General features: G+C 36.5%; 1 protein-coding gene across 1 annotated transcript in view; it reads left to right on the forward strand.

Annotated features, from left to right (window-relative positions):
* Positions 1–19,825, forward strand: part of LOC105475664 (ATP binding cassette subfamily B member 5) — a 126,959-nt gene that overhangs the window by 33,465 nt on the left and 73,669 nt on the right. Inside the window, exon 13 of the mRNA XM_011731124.2 lies at positions 1,610–1,780. Coding sequence (XP_011729426.2) covers positions 1,610–1,780 — 171 coding nt within the window. The remainder of the gene's footprint in view (positions 1–1,609; positions 1,781–19,825) is intronic.

Below are 19,825 nucleotides of genomic sequence, written 5' to 3' on the forward strand. Positions count from 1 at the left end.
ACAAATTGTGATAGATCTATTTTTTCTTTTCTTTTTGAGAGAGGGTCTCACTCTGCCACTTAGGGCAGAGTGCAATGCACAGTCTCAGCTCACCGCAGGCTCAACTTCCCAGGCTCCCAGGCTCAGGCAGTCTTTCCACCTCAGCCTCCTGAGTAGCACATGCCACTACACCTGGCTAATTTTTGTATTTTTTGTAGAAACAGAGTTTCACCATGTTGCCCAGGCTGGTCTCAAACTCCTGGCTTCAACCAATCCATCCCCCACAGCCTCCCAAAGTGCTGGGATTACAGGTGTGAGCCACCACACCCGGAAACATTGTGATAGATCTAGAGTTGCCAGATGAAATACTGGATTCCCAGTTAAATCTGAATTTCAGATAGTGAATGATTTTTTAGCAATATTGCATAAAACATACTTATACTAAAAAAAAAAAAATTCACTGCTTTTCTGAATTCAGATGTAACAGCTTTGTGTTTTCCTGTGTGTTGTGTGTTTTTGCTAAATCTGGCAACCCAAGGTAAACTCTCATTGTGTGGAACACTACTTAGCAATGAATAGGAGTGAACAACTGATATAACACGGATGAATATCAAAAACATTACGCTAGGTAAAAGAAACAAGCCAAAGAAGTACATACTGTATGATTTCATTTACATGAAGTTCTAGATTCAGCAAAATTCATGTATAGTGATAAAAATCAAATTGGGGGTATCTGAAGGCAGGGTGTGGGTTTTGACTGAAAAAGGTGACATGAGGAAAACCTACTAGGGCTGCAGAAATGTTCTATATCTTTATCGGTGTGGTGGTAACATGGGTATACTCATCTGTCAATACTCATAGAGTTATATCCTTAAAATGGATGCATTTTATTGTGTATAAATTTCTTCAACAAGGCTGTTTTTTTTAAATGTGAAGATCAATCTCTAGAAATTACGGGTTTAGAAAGAATACTTAAATTTATCTCCGTGAAGAAATGAACTTTGAATCAGGGACGTAACCCAGTAGAATATTACTAGCCATGTCTCCCAGGTGCTAGAAGTTACCCCTACCGCAAATATGAAAGAAAAAATATCTGCTTTGTTAAAGATAAATTTATTTTAAAACAAATCAAAAGAACACCAAAAAAGTCTCTTAAGGTAGAAAAAAAGTTTTAGGGGAAAGTTTGTTTTTGCAGTAAATTTTTTCATTCTGTTTTTCAGAGTATCCAGAAAGGAAATTGTGGGTAACATACCAAATTGCTAATAAACACTGCAGAAAATAGTTATTTGTATTACAGTGGTTCTTTTAAAGATTTCAAAGCATTCTAAAAATATCTAAAAGAGATTTTCACATTAGTTTAAATTATTATTAATTTTTCTCAATACATTTGATTATAGTACGGTCTAATTTCTTTTAGTCCTAGCCAAATTTTTCTTATGTCCTCTCTCCTTTGGGCTCTTTTTTTCACAGCGGTTTGTTTTCACAAAGAACAAATCAAAAGTCATAAGCACCCAGAGGCTGAAGTACTGATTAAGCTGATATTAAAACACAACTGGGATTGTCATTTCCTGTTCTAACCATTTGATCACGCTGACTTCTGTTTCTGTGCTTCTTTCCTATTTTGCACTAGAAATTTAATACATTGGTAGGGGAAAAAGGAGCTCAAATGAGTGGAGGGCAGAAACAGAGGATCGCAATTGCTCGTGCCTTAGTTCGAAACCCCAAGATTCTGATTTTAGATGAGGCTACTTCTGCCTTGGATTCAGAAAGTGAGTCAGCTGTTCAAGCTGCACTGGAGAAGGTAAGTGAGCAGAAACGTTTCTTATTTCCATACTCCTGGTTCATTATCATTTCTAAGTACAAGAAAGTACAGATCTGTAGTAGATTACTCAAGTTCAGAGCCCTCTTTAAGGTATGAAGGCAGGATGTTCATCCACGTGAGAATTCATGCGATGACGATAGGAAGTGGTTTAGAGGAGAGAGGAGATTTGGTGGTTGGTTTGTGCTAGAAATATATATATGAGGCTCATACACAAGCAGTCATCCAGCCTATACCTGCATTCCAAGAGGTTTGCACTTTCCACCTCCCCAGAGTGGCCCACCACTACCATCACTATTATAACCATGCCCATCCTTTGCTTCTTCTACATACACCCGTGGGATTCTCTTCTCCAGCCCCTTTTCTTCTTTAGAATACCCCCAGGTATTCATTTTGACCTAATTTCACCTCAAGTGGAGAATCGCTGACCTTGAACCAGCGCCCTTCAACAGCTCTGGCCCCTCAAACCTCACCCTGACCTCCTGCTGACTATGAGCTACTGCACATACCTCAAGACCATATGCAGTTGTGGCCCTGCACCAAATTGTACTGCATCTAGGAGGGGAGTTGGCAGTGGCAATATGAAAAACCATTGAACACTTTTCTCGATGGCCCGACTCCCTTATAAACCAGAGCCTTCAGACCCCTTACAAGGCTTAATGGCACATTTTACTTTGCATTTGCTTGGAAATGAGTTAAGTGGTTTTTTCTCTAAGAAAATCGCAGGTTTTTTTTTTTTTTTAATGCTGCCTTTATGGAACCAGAAACGGATACTGGCAGGCTAAATGTTCACTGCTTATTGAAAAATCTCGTAGTCACTATTATTTAGTAGAAAATCAGATTGTGCAAGTTTGAACGCTTGTTTCCCTCCCATGATAACAGTGCCACATGTTGCTTGTGTGATAAATAAATAATCTTTATTTACTGTTGACACCTCGGCAATTTGGTTCATCTTGGTACAGAAAATACAAAGACAGGACTAATGTTTTATTCATTTTTTTATACTTAGTAACTAGGACAGGGATCTGCATTTAGACTATATTCACGTCTCACTCTGTCGCCCATGCTGGAGTGCAGTGGCATGATCTCGGCTCACTGCAATCTCTGCCCACTGGGTACAAGCGATTCTCCTGCCTCAGCCTCCCGAGCAGCTGGGATTACAGGTGTATGCCACCACGCCCAGCTAATTTTTGTATTTTTAGTAGAGACAAGGTTTTGCCATGTTGACCAGGCTGGTCTCAAACTCCTGACCTCAGGTGATCTGCCCACCTCGGCCTCCCAAAGTGCTGGGATTACAGGTGTGAGTCTCTGTGCCCAGCCAGTTATATAAGATTTTAAAAAATGCATTGTAATAGGCTTTCCAATTGTTTCAAAGGTTTGATGTTGTGCCCGTAGTCTTTTCATCCACTGGTAATCACTTTAGGTAATCAAAACTAGTTCAGACTTTTAAAAAAAATAGATGCTTGGTGACATAATAAACTAATAAATGTTCTTCTTATTGGTTAATATGAAACATCTATCAAAAGTGAAAAAAGAAGAATGCATATGTTTGTAATCTGATTCCAAAATTACACAAAATAGTAACTGTGAAAAAAATGAAGGCAACATATGAAAATAATAACAGCTGTGTGGCAGAATTATGGGGGAATATAACTTATTTCAAAAATGCATTTACTGTTACTGTTTTTCCACTGTTTAAAGGAGAAAGATTAAATCAATGTAGAAATAGGTGTGAAACTGCTTTATGTATGGTTTGCTGGGTGAGGGTAAAGGGTAACCAATAGGATGAAAAGTAGCATAGTAAACTAGATTAATTGTATACTCTTTGGCTTACTGGAACTTGGCTTATATGGAGAAGGGGAGAGTTCAAATATAGGCAGGGTGCTGGAAGCTGTAGCACCATAAGAGCCCTCTCCACTCACCACCATAGACGACAGTTATAGAAGCAAGCCTTTGGAGTGGGCTTTAGGTAAGAAAGGTAGGACACCCAGCAGGTCTTGTTCCTGATCAGCTGTGTAAGAGGCCCCAGACTCTGTTACATGACACAGCCTAACCCACACAGCAGTTTTCTGCTGCTCAAAATATCCTGCAAGCCACTAACCAACAAAAAAAGGCATAATGAAATGTGTCCCTCCTCCCTGGTGATAGAATCTATACCCATTTTGCTCTACAACCTGCCCTCACATATCCCTTCCATCCCCTCCTCTCCATTACTCATTTATCTTCCACTTATACGAAGTTCTAGAACCTGTGAAACGAATCAATGGTATTAAAAAAATCAAGTCAGCAATTTCTTAGGGCAGGGGTGAATTTTAACTAAACAGCAACATGAAGGCACTAACACCCTTCTCCTCACTTGGACTATTGCAGTAGCTGACTCTGCATCAGCCTATGCCCTCTTCAATCTGTTCTCAACACAGCAGCCAAGTGCTGCTATTCAAATGCAAATTTGGTGACATCACACTTCTACTTCCAATCATCCAATAACTCCCTGCCTCACTCTAAGTAAAAGCCAAATTCCTTACAGTAAGCACAAGGCTCTATGGAGCTGGGTTCCAAGCTCCTTCTGGAACCTTCCTTCCTACCATTCTCCCCAAAAATGCCTGCTTCTTAAACATACTCTCGCACTTTTCATCAGCTAACACACAATGCATATGTTGTTTATTTTGCGATTGTCTCTCTTTCCCCACTTGAATGTAAACTCTCTGGTGGTGAAGGCTTTGATTGATTAACTGCAGCATCCCCACCTCTAGAGCAATGCTGGCCCTTAACAGACAGACAGCCAAGAGATATTGTTGGATGGACTTCAATGAGTGTGATCCAGGATACTTCTAAGACCAGAAATATTCTTTTTTTCTTTCTTTTTTTTTTTTGAGACTGAGTCTCACTCTATCACCCAGGCTGGAGTGCAGTGGTGCGATCTTGGCTCACTGCAACCTCCACCTCCCCTGCCTCAGCCTCCTGAGTAGCTGGAATTACAGGCATGTGCCACCACACCCAGCTATTTTTTGTATTTTTAGTAGAGACTGGGTTTCGCCATATTGGTCAGGCTGGTCTCGAACTCCTGACCTCGTGATCTGCCCACCTTGGCCTCCCCAAACTGCTGGGATTACAGGCATGAGCCACCGCACCCGGCGAGACCTGAAATGTTCTTTTCTGGACTCCTTGATTTAGAATAACTACAAACTAGTTTTGTTTCACTAATGATCAAGAAGAATTTCTAGCATCAGCGAATAAAGGTTCCTGCCATAGGGTGTGAGTTTCACTCTGCTACTGGTTTTGACCTGGTGTGCCAATGCAGCAGGTTTCCAAGCTGCCCCACTAGTAGGAGACAGCAGTGAGCACCTGCAGGCCCTGGGGAAGCTGAGGAAACCCACACTGATTCTGTGATAAAGCCTGGGAAAGCTCTTTGAAATGTTAAAAGTGGTATGCAAATCTAAGGCATAATTATTATTAAGGGAATTTCAGCCACACCACATCAATGGAGAACCTCTAAAAAGTCCCTTTGGTAATTATGTAGGAAGAGTTATCATCACAGTATTATTCTTTGAAAATACAGGGTTGCTTTCCTGCAGCCCTCGTGGGCATCTCTCAACCATCACTGTACTTTCTCCCTATGATGCGCCCTGTTGGTCTTCCTCCAAGACCTCTTACATTGTATTTATAATACTTAGAGGACTAGACAATAAGGAAATTGGTATATTACATTAAGCTGTGGGCCACTTGATTAAATTAAGTTCTAAGAAGTGATTATCCAAAGTCGAAGTTGAGTCAGAGCAAATTTTACACACACACACACACTAATGCACACACATTTTGTATGTCTGTATCAATTAAATATCTCACTCTGTATCTGGAATTTCAAAAAACAATTTATAGCAACCCTATAATAGTTGGGAACAGAAAGGGAATTTGTCCAAGGGAATTTCCTTGGCTGAAATTTAGACAAAAAATCAAAGGTAACACAGAGACTACCTCATGGGAAAAACATGATTGGTTATTTTATAAACCTGCTTAATCAAGCTCACATTTGTAGGACTTGATGTTAAATTCTAAGCCACTAACTTCTTTTAGAGTAATGGTTCTTCTCCTTTGATAGATCAGGGCCCCTTTGAGAATCTGATTGAGAAAGGGAAAAATAAACCACCATAACTCTTTAGAAAAGTATACAAATTCACTTATACAAAAAGGCTTACATGTACTCTTGAGGGGTTCATAGACCCCTGAAGTCATTTGTGGGTCCTTATTTTAGATGGAACAAAGGAACAAATGGATGATAATAGCTAATTCTCACAAGACCCCTATAAGATTAAGACATTTATTCTCCTGTTTTACAGTTGAGCTGTAAAACACACTGAAGCACAGGGAGGTTAAGTAATAGCTAGGCACAGTGAAGCCAGCATCTGGACCAGTCATCCTTCTGCCTCATTCATGTAACCACCAGGCTATATTGCTTCAAGATTACACTACCTGGAGGTAGATATAAAACCGATTCCAGATCAGGCTTCAAACCTCTTAATAAACATAGAATTACCATTTGATCCAGAAATTTCACTTCTGAGTATATGCCCAAAATAATTGAAAGCAGTGTCTCAAAGAGATATTGGTATACCAGTGTTCACAGTAGCATCATCTACAGTAGCCAAAAGGTGAAAAGAATCCAAATGTCTGTTGACAGATAAAAGGATAAAGAAAATGTGGTAGATACATACAATAGAATAGAACCAGTCTTTAAAAGGAAATTCTGATGATACTAAAACATGAATAACCCTTGAAGAATTATCCTAAGTGAAATAAAACTGACAAAAAAGGATCCATATTGCTAAATTCTGCTAGTATGAGATACATACAATAGTCAAATTCAGAGATGGAAAGTAGAAGAGTGGTTACTACGGACTTGGGGGAGGGGAAAGTGGGGAGTTAGTGTTTAATGGGTATAAAATTTCAACATGAGATGATGAAAATTTCTGGAGATGGGTAGTGGTGACAGTTGCACAATAATGTAACTAAGATTGTAAATTTTATGTTACACTTTTTTTTTTTTTTGAGATGGATCTTGTTCTGTTACCCAGGCTGGAGTGCAGTGGTGTGATCTCAGCTCACTGCAACCTCCGCCTCTCAGGTTCAAGCAATTCTCCTGCCTCACCCTCCAGAGTAGCTGGGATTACAGGCACACATGACCACACCCAGCTAATTTTTATATTTTTGGTAGAAATGGGGTTTCACCATGTTGGCCAGGCTGGTCTCGAACTCCTGACCTCAAATGATCCACCTGCCTCGGCCTCCCAAAGTGCTGGGCTTACAGGTGTGAACCACTGCATCCAGCCAGACATGTTTTTACCAAAAAGGAGAGAGAGAGAGAGGGAGAATAGTAATCTGAGCCTGAGTACAAAAGAACAGTGAAAAAATTAATAAATAAAAGAATAGTGACAAAGAGGAATTTGGCCTCTCAGAGTCAGAAGGATCCTACCCTTTAAAATGGCTATAATGGTAAATTCTGTATTATGCATATTTTTCCACAATTTTAAAAACAAAATACAACTAGCCTTTTTTCGAAAACCACACTCACACTGTCTTCTTGGGAAAGAAATTCAAACCATACTCCAAATCGAAGCTCTCATGTGGGTTAAACCCACTTTTATTCCCATAAGTTGTTTATTTTTATACTATTGTATAAATAACGAGTAGATTTCTCTTTTATAAATTTAAGTCACTGTTACTTAGGAGGACATTTCAAGGTTTTAAAGAATATAGTAAAAGGTCTTCTAAGATATAATAAAATATTTGTCCATGATATGGATAAGCATCTTGGTGATTTCTATAAATTAAAATTATTCCTAAGCCTTTCACTCCTCCCAAAATAAGGAAAATGCCTATAGAAGATATTGATTTTCCTAAGTGCTTGTCAAATAAGTGATCTCTTAATGTATTATTTATCAAGAATAAAAGTAGGTAAGGTATTATGCTCTTGTGGAAAAAAATAAACTAATTATTGCAGCATTTTCTCTTCTTACCCACCATTTACTTCATCATTTTTTTTTTTTTTGCAAATTTCTCCACAAATGCTTAAATGATTAGTTTGTTAATAAAGTTAAGTAAAGCTGGGTGTGGTGGCTCACACTGTAATCCCAGCTACTTGGGAGGCTAAGGTGGGAGAATTATGTGAGACCAGGAGCTCAGTACCAGCTGGGCAACGTAGCAAGACTTTGTCTGTAAAGAAAATAATAAAATGATTTTTTAAAAGTTCAATGAAGAGAAAAGGTATTAAATGATGATAAATAATTTTATGTTATCTCCAATTCTTAATTTTCATGTTAACTTATTTAGAAGTGACAATGAAGAGATTCCAGGCCATAAAAAGAAAACATTTTACTATTATTATGTTATTATTTCACATTCCTAATTAGGTAGTACATTTGGCTTCATTTTAGCAGAGTTTAGATTTTGAAAGTGTTTCTTTTCTAAAGGGTCTTAACCCAAGCATTCATGCATTCACATGAGTGGATTTCTGCAAGTCGGAAAGAAGGGTCAAGGAGCAGGTGAATCACTCATTAAAAGTGACTTCTAAGTTCCTGATATTTTGCTATTTGTCATCCTACTTGACAAAAAAGAAAGCATTCTCAGACCAGTGAGGTGGTCTGACAGTAACCCCACATTGTTGAGCCCTGGAACCCATGTCGACCCGGAAGAACACTAAGCCAATTGGCTTTCAACATCACAGTCAGGTAGTTAAGAGACAAAAGGCTGTGTTTCCCTTTCAGCTACCATGGTGACCTTATTATAAAAGATGACCAGCTAAAATTTGATACCCTAAAAGAAAAGACACTGAAGAGTAGTGAGAAGTTCTCAGACTGTATTCTTGGAGTACTAGGGTACTAGGGTCTCCAAGGAGCCTCTCAAGTAGTGAGAGAGGTTGTGAGGTGAGGTGGAAAAGCAGGTAGGGCTGTACCCTCGACTCCTCCGCCAATTCAAGCAGTGCACCGATCCATTTATCTGGATGAGATATGGATGGATGGATAGATAGATAGATAGATAGATAGATAGATAGATAGATAGATAGATATAAATATACATATAGATATAGATATATAAGCTTCCAGATGAGCTTTTGTTGAAAGGATTTTGCAGTTAAAAAAAAAAAAAAAAAAAAAGTTGGGCCAGGCGTAGTGGCTCATGCCTGTAATCCCAGCACTTTGGGAGCCCGAGGCAGGTGGATTGGGAGTTCGAGACCATCCTGACCAACGTGGAGAAACCCCGTCTCTACTAAAAATTAAAAATTAGCCGGGCATGGTGGCACATGCCTGTAATCCTAGCTACTCGATAGGCTGTGGCAGGAGAATCGCTTGAACCCAGGAGGTGGAGGTTGCGGTGAGCCGAGATCATGCCATTGCACTCCAGCCTGGGCAACAAGAGCAAAACTCCATCCCAAAATTAAAAAAAAGGTTGACGATAACAGCACTGCATCATGGAGCACATGTGACCGATGAGCCCCAAATCCAACTGACGCAACCTTCTGGAAGGTAGTGAGTGGGAACTTGTGTTCTCCTAGGTCTTCTACGCCACACTTGCCCCCAGGATACTAGAACTCTCCGTGCTGACACGCTTCTCCAGAAAGTGTATGACGCCTGGTAAAATGCTCTCAAATGCTCGAGGCTTTGTATTGTTTTCCTTTCTTTTCCTGCTGCCCTCTATGGTTATGGCAAGTCCCATAACCATCACTGGTGAGAATCTAGCTGATCTCCTCAGGCCCGTCTCTCTGCCTAGCAATTCTGGGAGGGACGTTTTAAAGCACCCTCTATTTCAAAGTCCAAGATAATGACCTGGTAATGTATGGCTGTGCATGGAATTGTAAAGTAATCTGAAAAATGTCAGCGATGTGTCAAGCAGAGACCTGTCTTCCTGGTGACCTTTGTTTGGTCAAATACCTAATTGTTTGGCTTTTAGCTTTGTATAATCTGTGAAGCAGGAGAGGAGATAGTAGGAAATTCTTTCAATATTGTACTTTCTAGAAGAAATAATACAACAAAGATGTGTTGAAAATCTACCACACTATCTGCTTTGAGGTATCTGGAACCACAGCGGAATGAATTGCACTATCTACCTGTCTTTACACTAATTCTGGCTACAAGACAAAGTATCAACTCAAATTTTCCTGATCAGTTTTTTAGCAGGCTTTGGCTACCAAAATCTCTTCTATGTTTTAAGTCTGAAGCAATTACTGTTGAATTTTTTGTTGTTGTTCACTAAGGGGAGTATATCAGTTTTAGGTAACATCGATGATCTAGTAGAGATGTATTTTTCTAGTATACTTGATAGTACCTTGAGTATGTACAGTACATGTAGGCCCATTTTATGGACCTTTGAGGCACAGCTTTGTTCCTTTTAAGTTAATATATATGTCTGTGATTTTATTTGATGCACTCAGATATAAATTCATGCTATAATAAATTAAATTATAACATAATATCTACCTTAATCAAATGTTTATAGCTTAGGCCAGGAGCCTGGCAAAGATGACACAGATGTAATGCTTGATAAGTAAATAAGTATGAGAAGAGATATATATTAAAATACCTGTGAAGTGAACCCCCCATGAAGAAAAGAAGGTCTATAATAATACAAACCTGTATCAGGAAACCTTGTGATTCTGATTCTGTGAACAGAAGGATACATGGAATTCTCAGACCTTTTCTAGCTGCAACTTTTTAATTGTTTGACTTCATATTCTGTCCCCTCAAATTCTCCTTAGATTGTGATGTGTTAATGCTGTCTTTTATATTTTCTAATTTAATTCCATACACACTAATTTGTTTGAGAAATGTTGGATAGTAATGTGAAATAATGGAGCTAATGGGTCACATCATGTGGCTTCATGAATAAGATTTGAGATCTGTTTGCTTTTGGAAAATAATATCCGTAACTTTGAGGAAACAGAATAAATAGGAGATTTATTAAATAAATATGGGCCACTAGGCTAGGTGCCTGAGTGTTTTTGCCTTCATGGTTATCAGCTTTCTAATACATACCACCCCAAAAGAGCATCCTTGGACTTTCTTTTAAAGGGCTGTAGGCAAGTCCCAGGTCTCCAAGACCCACAATAGAATTTAAACTTGAACTGTGAAAGAGAGGAGTGGTATCAGCATAGGCTGAATATCTTACCTCTAAAAAGGAAGACAAATCAGACGAACCCAAATTGAGATATTCTACAAAACATCTAACCAGTATTCTTTAAAACTATCAAGTTCATCAAAAACAAGGACAACCTGAGACACTGTAACAGCCAAGAGGAGCCTAAGGAGGCATGATGACGAAATGTATTGAGATATTCAGGGGTGGGGATCCTAGAACAGAAAAAGAGCATGAGTTGAAAATTAGAGAAATCTGAATAAAATATGGAGTTTAGATAATGATGTGTCAATAGTGGTTCAGTAGTTGTGGCAAATGCATCACAGAAATGTAAGATGTTGGAACTGGGGGATATTGTGTGCAGGGTACATGGAAGCTTCCTGCACTATCTTTGCAATTTTTCTGTAAGTCTAAAACTATTGTAAAAAAAAAAAAAAAAAGAAAAAGAAAAAAAAGGTTGACGATAACAGCAGTACGTCATGGAGCATACAAATCCAATTGAGGCAACCTTCTGAAAGGCAGTGAGTGGGAACTCACTGTTTACTTAAAAGAAAAAAAAACCACTCGTATTTTTAACCAATTTTGTTATACCATTCATAAGGGTGTGCTGTATAAGTGAGGCTTAGAATTACCACACCAAAGTAAACAGGAGACTGAGGAAAACAAGAAGTAAGTTGACAGGGTACAGTGGCTCTCACTTGTAATCTCAGCACTTTGGGAGGCCGAGGTGGGCGGATCACCTGAGGTCGGGAGTTTGAGACCAGCCTGACCAACGTGGAGAAACCCTGTCTCTACTAAAAATACAAAATTAGCTGGGCGTGGTGGCACATGCCTATAATCCCAGCTACTCGGAAGGCTGAGGCAGGAGAATCGCTTGAACCCAGGAGGAGGAGGTTGCCATGAGCCAAGATCGCGCCATTGCACTCCAGCCCAGGCAACAAGAGCAAAACTCCATCTCAAAAAAAAAAAAAGAAAAAAGAAAAAAAAAGAAAAACAAGAAGCAAGCAATAAAAACCCATTCCCCACATATCAGTCACTCATTAGTTTAATAAAATATTCATAAGCTTGACAATATCAGAAAATAAAGAAAGCACTAAGCATGTTAGTGCTTAGTAGAACTCTCTTCTACTGCAGAGTAGGTTATACCATAAAAATGACCCATAGAAACTTACATATGCTTATAAGTAATTTCCAATTAAAAATATTATTATGCTTCTATTATCAGATCTTGATGAAGTTAAGAAAAATAAAGCTTTCTGTCTAGAACCCTATATCACAGTTGTCCCCAATCCACTTTGTCATTATTTTTGCAGGGCATTCATTAAAATGTCTCAGTCTCATTCAGGATTCCTGCAGAACTTTAGAATGACCAACTGGGCTGCTGAATATATTTGCTTCTTTTATTTGACTTTGACTTTTGTTTTTAACCGTTTTTTGAGGTTTCATTGATATATAAGAAACTGTACATATTAAAACATATGATTGGAAAAATTTTGGCATATATGTACACCACGATCAAGATAGTCAGCCACATTTTTCACATGACTTTTGTAACCATTTCATCCTGACCCTCTCCAGCCCTCCTCTCCTGACCCTTGGCAACCACTGATTTGCTTACTGTCACTGGAGATTAGTTTGTATTTTCTAGAACTTTATATAAAGGGAGCAATACCACATATATTCTGTTAGGTCTGGCTTCTTTCATTCAGCATAATAATTTTGAGACTCATCCATTTGTAGAATGCATCAATTGTTTGTTTTTATTGATAAATGCTATTCTATTTGTGACTATGCCACAATTTAAACTAATTGGTATGGATGCTCATTTGAATTATTGGGTTTGTTTTCAGTTTTGGGATATTACAGATAAAGCTGTTCTAAACATTCATATGCAAGTCTTTGTATAGACATGTGCTTTTATTTCTCTTGAGTAAATACCTGGGATTTAAATGGCTGAATTTTATGGTAGGTATACTTTTTACTTTTTAGTTACATGTCACACTGTTTTTCTTTTACATTTCTACAAGAAATATATTAAAATTCCAGCTACTCCACAACTTGTCCACACTTCATATAGTCATTTATTTTAATTTCAGCCATCTGAAGAAATGTGTAGTAGTATCCCATTGTCATTTTAATTTGCATTATCCTGATGACTGATGATGTTAAGCATTTTTATGTGCTTATTAACCATCCATATTTTTTTCTTTGTTAAAGTGTCTGTTCAAATCTTTAGCCCATTTTATATTGAGTTGTTTGTTTTCTTATCACTGGGTTTTGATAATTCTTTATATTCCTGGGTACAAGTATTTTATCAGATATAGGATTAGAAAATATTTCTCCCCATTCTAGGGCTTGGCTTTCTATTGTCCTGAATGTGTTTTCCAAAGGCCAGGAGTTTTTAATTTTGATGTTTAATTTATTAGGTTTTTATTTTTCTTTTACAAATCAAGGTTTTGTTGTCATATTTAAGAAATCTTTGAACAACACACATCGGGGCCTGTCAGCAGGATGACGGGAGGGAGAGCATCAGGACAAATAGCTAATGGGTGTGGGGCTTAGTACCCAGGTGACAGGTTGATAGGTGCAGCAAACCACCATGGCACACATTTATCTATGTAACAAACCTGCACGTTCTGCACATGTATCCAGGAACTTAAAGTAAAATAAAATTTTAAAAGAAAGAAAGAAATATTTGCTGAATTTAAGGTCACAAAGACTTTCCTCTGTTTTCTTTTGAAGGTATTATAGTTTTAGTTTTTATGTTTTGAGTTAATTATTATATGTGATGTAAGGTACAGTTTAAGGTTCCTTTTGTTTTTGTTTTGTTTTTTTTTTTTGCATATAGACTTCCAGTTGGTCCTGTACCATTTGTTGAAAAAATTATCTTTTCTACACTGATTTTTCTTTGCACCTTTGTAAAAATATCAGTTGTTCATATATGTGTGTCTTTCTCCAGACTGTTGACTCCATTGTGCCATATTGATGTATTTGTCTGTCTTTGAGTTTATTCTTCTTTTTTTGTATTTAATTGGTTTCTGCTTTGATTTTTATTTCCTTTCTTCTGTTTTTTCTTTTTTTTTTTTTTTTGAGTTTAACTTGCCCTTCTTTTTCTTGTTTCTTAAGTTACATATGAAGTCATTTACTTGAAAATTTTTATTTGGTTTCAATATTGGAGTATTTTCCAGAGATTTTTTCTGTATTGATTTCTAATTTAATTGCATTACAGTCAGGGAATATCCATGTATGACTTGAATACAAGGAAGTTTATTAGGACTTGTTTTATGGCACAGATTATGGTCTCTCTTAGTAAATGTTTTGTGTGCACTTGAAAAGAATATGCATTTTGCTATTGTTGGATGAAGTGTTCTATAAATGTCAATTGTGTTGAGTTGGTTGATAGTATTATTCAACTCTTGTCCTTATGGTCTACTTGTTCTGTCAGTTACTGAGAGAAGGGTATTTAATTCTTCAACTATTATTGTAACTTTTAGATGTATTCTTGTAATTGTATATATTTTGGTGTCATGTATTTTAGAGCTGTGTTATTAGGCACATAAATATTTAGGATTGTTAGGTTCTCTTGATAAATTGAGCCCTTTTTCATTAGGAAATAAACTTATTTACTCTGGTTATATCCTTTTCACTTTAATCTGCTTTATCTAATATTAACACAGCCACTGTTATTTTTCTTTTACTCTGTGTTAGCATGGTATGCGTTTTTTATCCTTTTAGTCTTAACCTCTTTGTTTCTTTATATTTAAAATGTGTTTCTGACAGATGACACGTAGTGGGGCCTTGCTTTTGTATTCAAACTGAAAATCTCTGACTTTTAATTGGAGTGTTTAGACCATTTACATTTAATCTGATGATTGATATTAATATTATTAAATTAAATCAACCACTTTGCTACTTGTTTTCTTTTTTCCACCGATTCTTGGTTTCTGGTTTACTCATTTTCTGTCTTCATTTGGATTGAGTACTTTTTATGATTTTGTTTTATCTCTTTTGTGAGCTTATTTATATAACTCTTTGATATTTCAGTGATGGCTTTAGAGATTATAGTCTACACACTTAACTTAAGACAATCTACCTTCAAGTGATATTATATCATTTCATGTGTAGTATAAAAGCATGCATTAGCATACTTCCATTTCTCCCTTTTCGGCCTTTAAGCTATTGCGATTAGACATCTTACTTTGACATGTTATAAACTCCATCCCACATTGTAAATTTTAAAATCAATCATTAGTTTTTTTAAAAATTCAAATAGGTACTAAGAAAAAGTTACATTTTTCTCCATGCCCCATGGAGTTACAATTTCCAGTGTTCTTCATTCTTTTATGTGTATCCATATGTCCACTGGTATCAATTCCTTTTACCTGAAACCTTTAATGTGGTATAGTTCCACTACTGATGAATAATTTCAGCTGTCATATGTCTTTGTTTCACCTTTAGTTTTTGAAAAATTTATTTCCTTGATATAGAGTTTTAGCCTGAAAGTTGTAGGATTTTTTTTTTCAATATCTTAAAGATGTTGCTCACTGTCTCCTTTCTTGCACTTTTTTCTGAGGAGAAATCTGTCATGTTTATGTTTGTTCCTGTATATGTAATGATTGAAGTTGCTATCAGCTTAAAGTAGACTGTCATAAATATAAGGTTTTTATGTAAGCCTCATGGTATACAAACAAACAAAAGTACCTAGAGTACCTCTTACCACTTGCATTCAACAAAGTCCTGAAGTTCTTAGCCTGGGCAATTAGGCAAGAAAAATAAAAAAGAAGTGTCAAATAAGAAAAAAAAAAAAAGTAAGCAGATTATATGATCTTAAAATTTGAAAACTCTAAAGATTACACACGCAGTCACACATACACACACAAAGTGTTAGCACTAAAGCACTAATAAATGAATTCAGTAAGGTTGCAGGGTACAAAATCAACATACAAAAATTAGTTGCATTTCTGTTAACAACAAATCATCTGAAACTAAGAAAACATCCCATTTGCAACAGCATCAAAAGAATAAAATACTTAGAAATAAACTTAAGAAGGTAAAATACTTGTACGCTGAAAACTGTAATCATTGATGAAAAAATTAGAGAAGACACCCATAAAATACATCTCATGATCCTGGATTGAAAGACTTGATACTGTTAAATGTCAATACTACCCAAAGCAATCTACAGATTTAGTATACAGATTTTGATTTAGTACAATCAAAATCCCAATGGCATGTTTTACAGAAATAAAGAATTCATCCTAAAATTAATAAGAAACCACAAAAGATACCAAATATCCAAATCAATCTTAAGAAGAAAAACAAAGCTGAAAGCATCACACTTCCTAATTTCAAAATACATTACAAAGTTATAGTAATTAAAACAGTATAGCACTTGCCTAAAAATAAACATAGAGGCTAATGGGACAGAATAGAAAGCCCAGAAATAAATGTATGCAAAATGATCGACTGACCTTTGACAAGGGTGCAAAGAGTACACAATGGGGAAAGATGGCCTATTCAACAAATGATGTTGGGAAATTTGGATGTCCACATGCAAAAGAATTGAAACTGGACTTTTATCTACACCATACACAAAAACCAACTCAAAATAGGTTAAATATATCAATATAAGAAACTGTAAAACTTAAACTGAAACTGTAAAACTTAGAAGTAAACATGGGGGAAAGCTTCATGACATTAAGTTTGACAATTATTTCTTGGATATGAGGCCAAAAACACAAACAACAAAAGCAAAATTAGATAAGTAGGACTACATCAAACAAAAGCATCACAAAGGAAATAATCAACAGAACGAAAAGGTAGACTACAAAAAGGAAAAAAAAATTGGAAATCATATATCTGGTAAGAAATTAATATCTAAAATATATAAGGAACTCCTATAACTCAATAGTAAAAAAACAAAAATAAAGAACAAATAACCTGATTTAAAAATAGGCAAAGAAGTTGAAAAGGCATTTCTCCAAAAAACACATACAAATGGCCAATAAGTATATGAAAAGATTCTTGACATCACTAGTTATCGGGGAAATGTAAGTCAATACCGCAATGAGATATCTCCTCACACCTATTAGGATGACTATTGTTAAAAAAAAAGATAAGTGTTGGTGAAGATGTGGAAAAATTCGAACCCTTGTGTATTACTGATGGGAAAGTAAAAAGTTGCAGTCTCTATGGAAAACAGTATGGAGGTTCCAGAAATAATTAAAGATAGAATTACCATTTGACCCAGCAATTCTACTACACATACACACACACACACACACACACACACACACACATATATAAGTGTACATATATATACACACATTAATTCCAATAATTTGGATGTATTAATATATATTCAAAAGAATTAAAGTCAGTATCTCAAAGAAGTATATGCACTCCCATGCTCATTGCATCATTATTTATAACAGCCAAGATATGGAAACAAATTAAATATTTATTGACAGATTAACAAATAAAGAAAAATATGATACCTACACAAGGAAATATTAATAAGCCTTAAAAAAGGAGGAAGTCCATATGGAACAACATGGATGAATCTGAATGACATTATGCTAAGTGAAATAAGCCAGTCACAGAAGGACTAATACTGTGTGATTCCCCTTAAATGAGGTATGTAAAACAGTCAAACTTGTAGATGCAGACAATACGATGGTGGCTGCTGGGGACTGAGGAGAGAGAGATACAGGGAGTTGCTGTTCAGTGGGAATAAAATTTTATTTATGTAAGATGAATGAGTTCTAGAGATTAACACTACCACATTGTGCCTATAGTTGGCAATATTGTATTGTGCACTTAAAATTTTAAGAAGATAGATCTCATGTGAAGTGTTCTTACCACAAAAAAAATTAATCTGCTCAATAACTCTAAAATAGAGGTGGTAAAATTTTCCCTATTATCAAATGAAAAACATAAGACTTAGAGGGGTAAAAAACTTAGACATCTAAGTCCTCCAAGCCAGAAACTGGCAGAAACAAGATCCAAACCCAGGATTTGCAACTCCAGAAAACACAAATGGTGAAATTATTGAATACCAGATTTGCCATTATAAAAGTCATACACTATAATCTATATATACTGCTTGCCATTTTGTAGTTAATTACCATGTAATATATTAATTATTATTAGTTACATCCATCATGATATTTGTCAGATTAACTGTATTACGAGTTTTTATTAAGACAGTGTGGACTTCATTCCTATATCATTAGTCTTCTTAGTTTGCTGTTCGTAAAGCTTGCTCAGCTATTCATGCAGTGAATATAACTTTAATTTAAAAGCAAGTTATCACTTAAAGGGAAATTTGATCCCAGTCATATTATCTCAGTATATTCTTTTAGAAAAGAGCTCTGAAACACAGGTAGGGCTGCTATAGGGGAGCATAACTATCCTTTCTACCTACTTTTTGTGACAAGAGATGGGGATTAAGGATACAGATTTAGAAACTGAATAATAATTATCATCTTATTTTTAGTATCAGACTAAAAATCAGTTATCAAAGCCCTGACATCTCCCCTGACTTGGATAGATGTTTAACCATCAAAAAATACTGCCTTTTGCCAGTAATCCCAGCACTTTGGCAGGCCGAGGCAGGTGGATCACCTGAGGTCAGGAGTTCAAGAACAGCCTGGCCAGCATGGCAAGACCCTGTCTCTACTAAAAATACAAAAATTAGCTGGGTGTGGTGGTACACGCCTGTAATCCCAGCTACTCGGGAGGCTGAGGCAGGAGAATCACTTGAACCTGGGAGGTGGAGGTTGCAGTGAGCCGAGATCACGCCACTGCACTGCAGCCTGCATGACAGAGAGAGACTTCATCTCAAAAATTAATTAATTAATTAATTAAATTTTTAAAAAGTACCCTTTCCCCCTCTTTCTACCTAGTCTCGCTCTTTAAAAGACTCTCTTAAAATCTACACGTGGGAAAAAAAACCAGCTGAAGTCGACTCACATTGAACCCTTTTTACCTCTGTCAGTGGTCAAGGCCAGCTACGCAGTTTGTGGGGTCCAGCACAAAATGAAAATGTGGAGCCTCTTATTCAAAAACTATTAAGAACTCCAGAATGGCAGCAGCAGAGCATTAAACCAAGAGTCACACCCTTCTAAAACTTTCTTACTTGTAAACAAAAGTGCAATACATGTACACTAAATAAAATTGGGGAAATTGAGATGAGAAAAATACAATCCATAGGCCCAATAACTAAGAACAGGCACTATTAGGATATTGATAGATTTCTATATAGGTGTCTTTTTATGGGTAATTTTTTAAAAACATAGTTACAATAGGATATGTATTTTTCCTGCATTTTTACAGGTAGCATTATATCATACATCTTTTCCACATTATCATTTAATCTTAATAACCAATGTCTTGAGAGGTTCCCTTCTCTTATAGATTTGGAAAAAAGTTTGAAAGAAATTATCACCTGCTTAATCAAGTTTATCTATTGCAATGAAGAGACCTTGTGGAGAGAGGAGGGAAAACCACACCAGGTTTTAGTACCAGTCCTTCCAGTGACTGAATGAGGCCCTGAACAAGGTTCTTAACTTTCTGAGTTCCATTTTCCTGCTCTATAGTAGATAAGAATCAGAAAAGTAAATAGCAGTAACACAGTAATAATATGAATAGTAACAATGTTAGCTGTCGATTGTTGATTCCCTAGCAAATTTGTAGTGCCAGAAGTGTCAGTTATTGTGGTAGGCATTTACAGAAAAACAAACAAACAAACAAAAAACACATTACCTAAAGAATAGTCCACAAAATCTTTCAGAGGAAGAATAAGCTGGAAGGGGTAAACTAATGGTTTTCAATACCTGTTTTAAGTCTATAGTAGTTAAAACAGGATAGCATTGGTGCAGTGACAGACAAGCTGAACAG

Source organism: Macaca nemestrina, chromosome 4 (assembly GCF_043159975.1).
Source record: "Macaca nemestrina isolate mMacNem1 chromosome 4, mMacNem.hap1, whole genome shotgun sequence".
NCBI classification, from domain to species: Eukaryota; Metazoa; Chordata; class Mammalia; order Primates; family Cercopithecidae; genus Macaca; species Macaca nemestrina.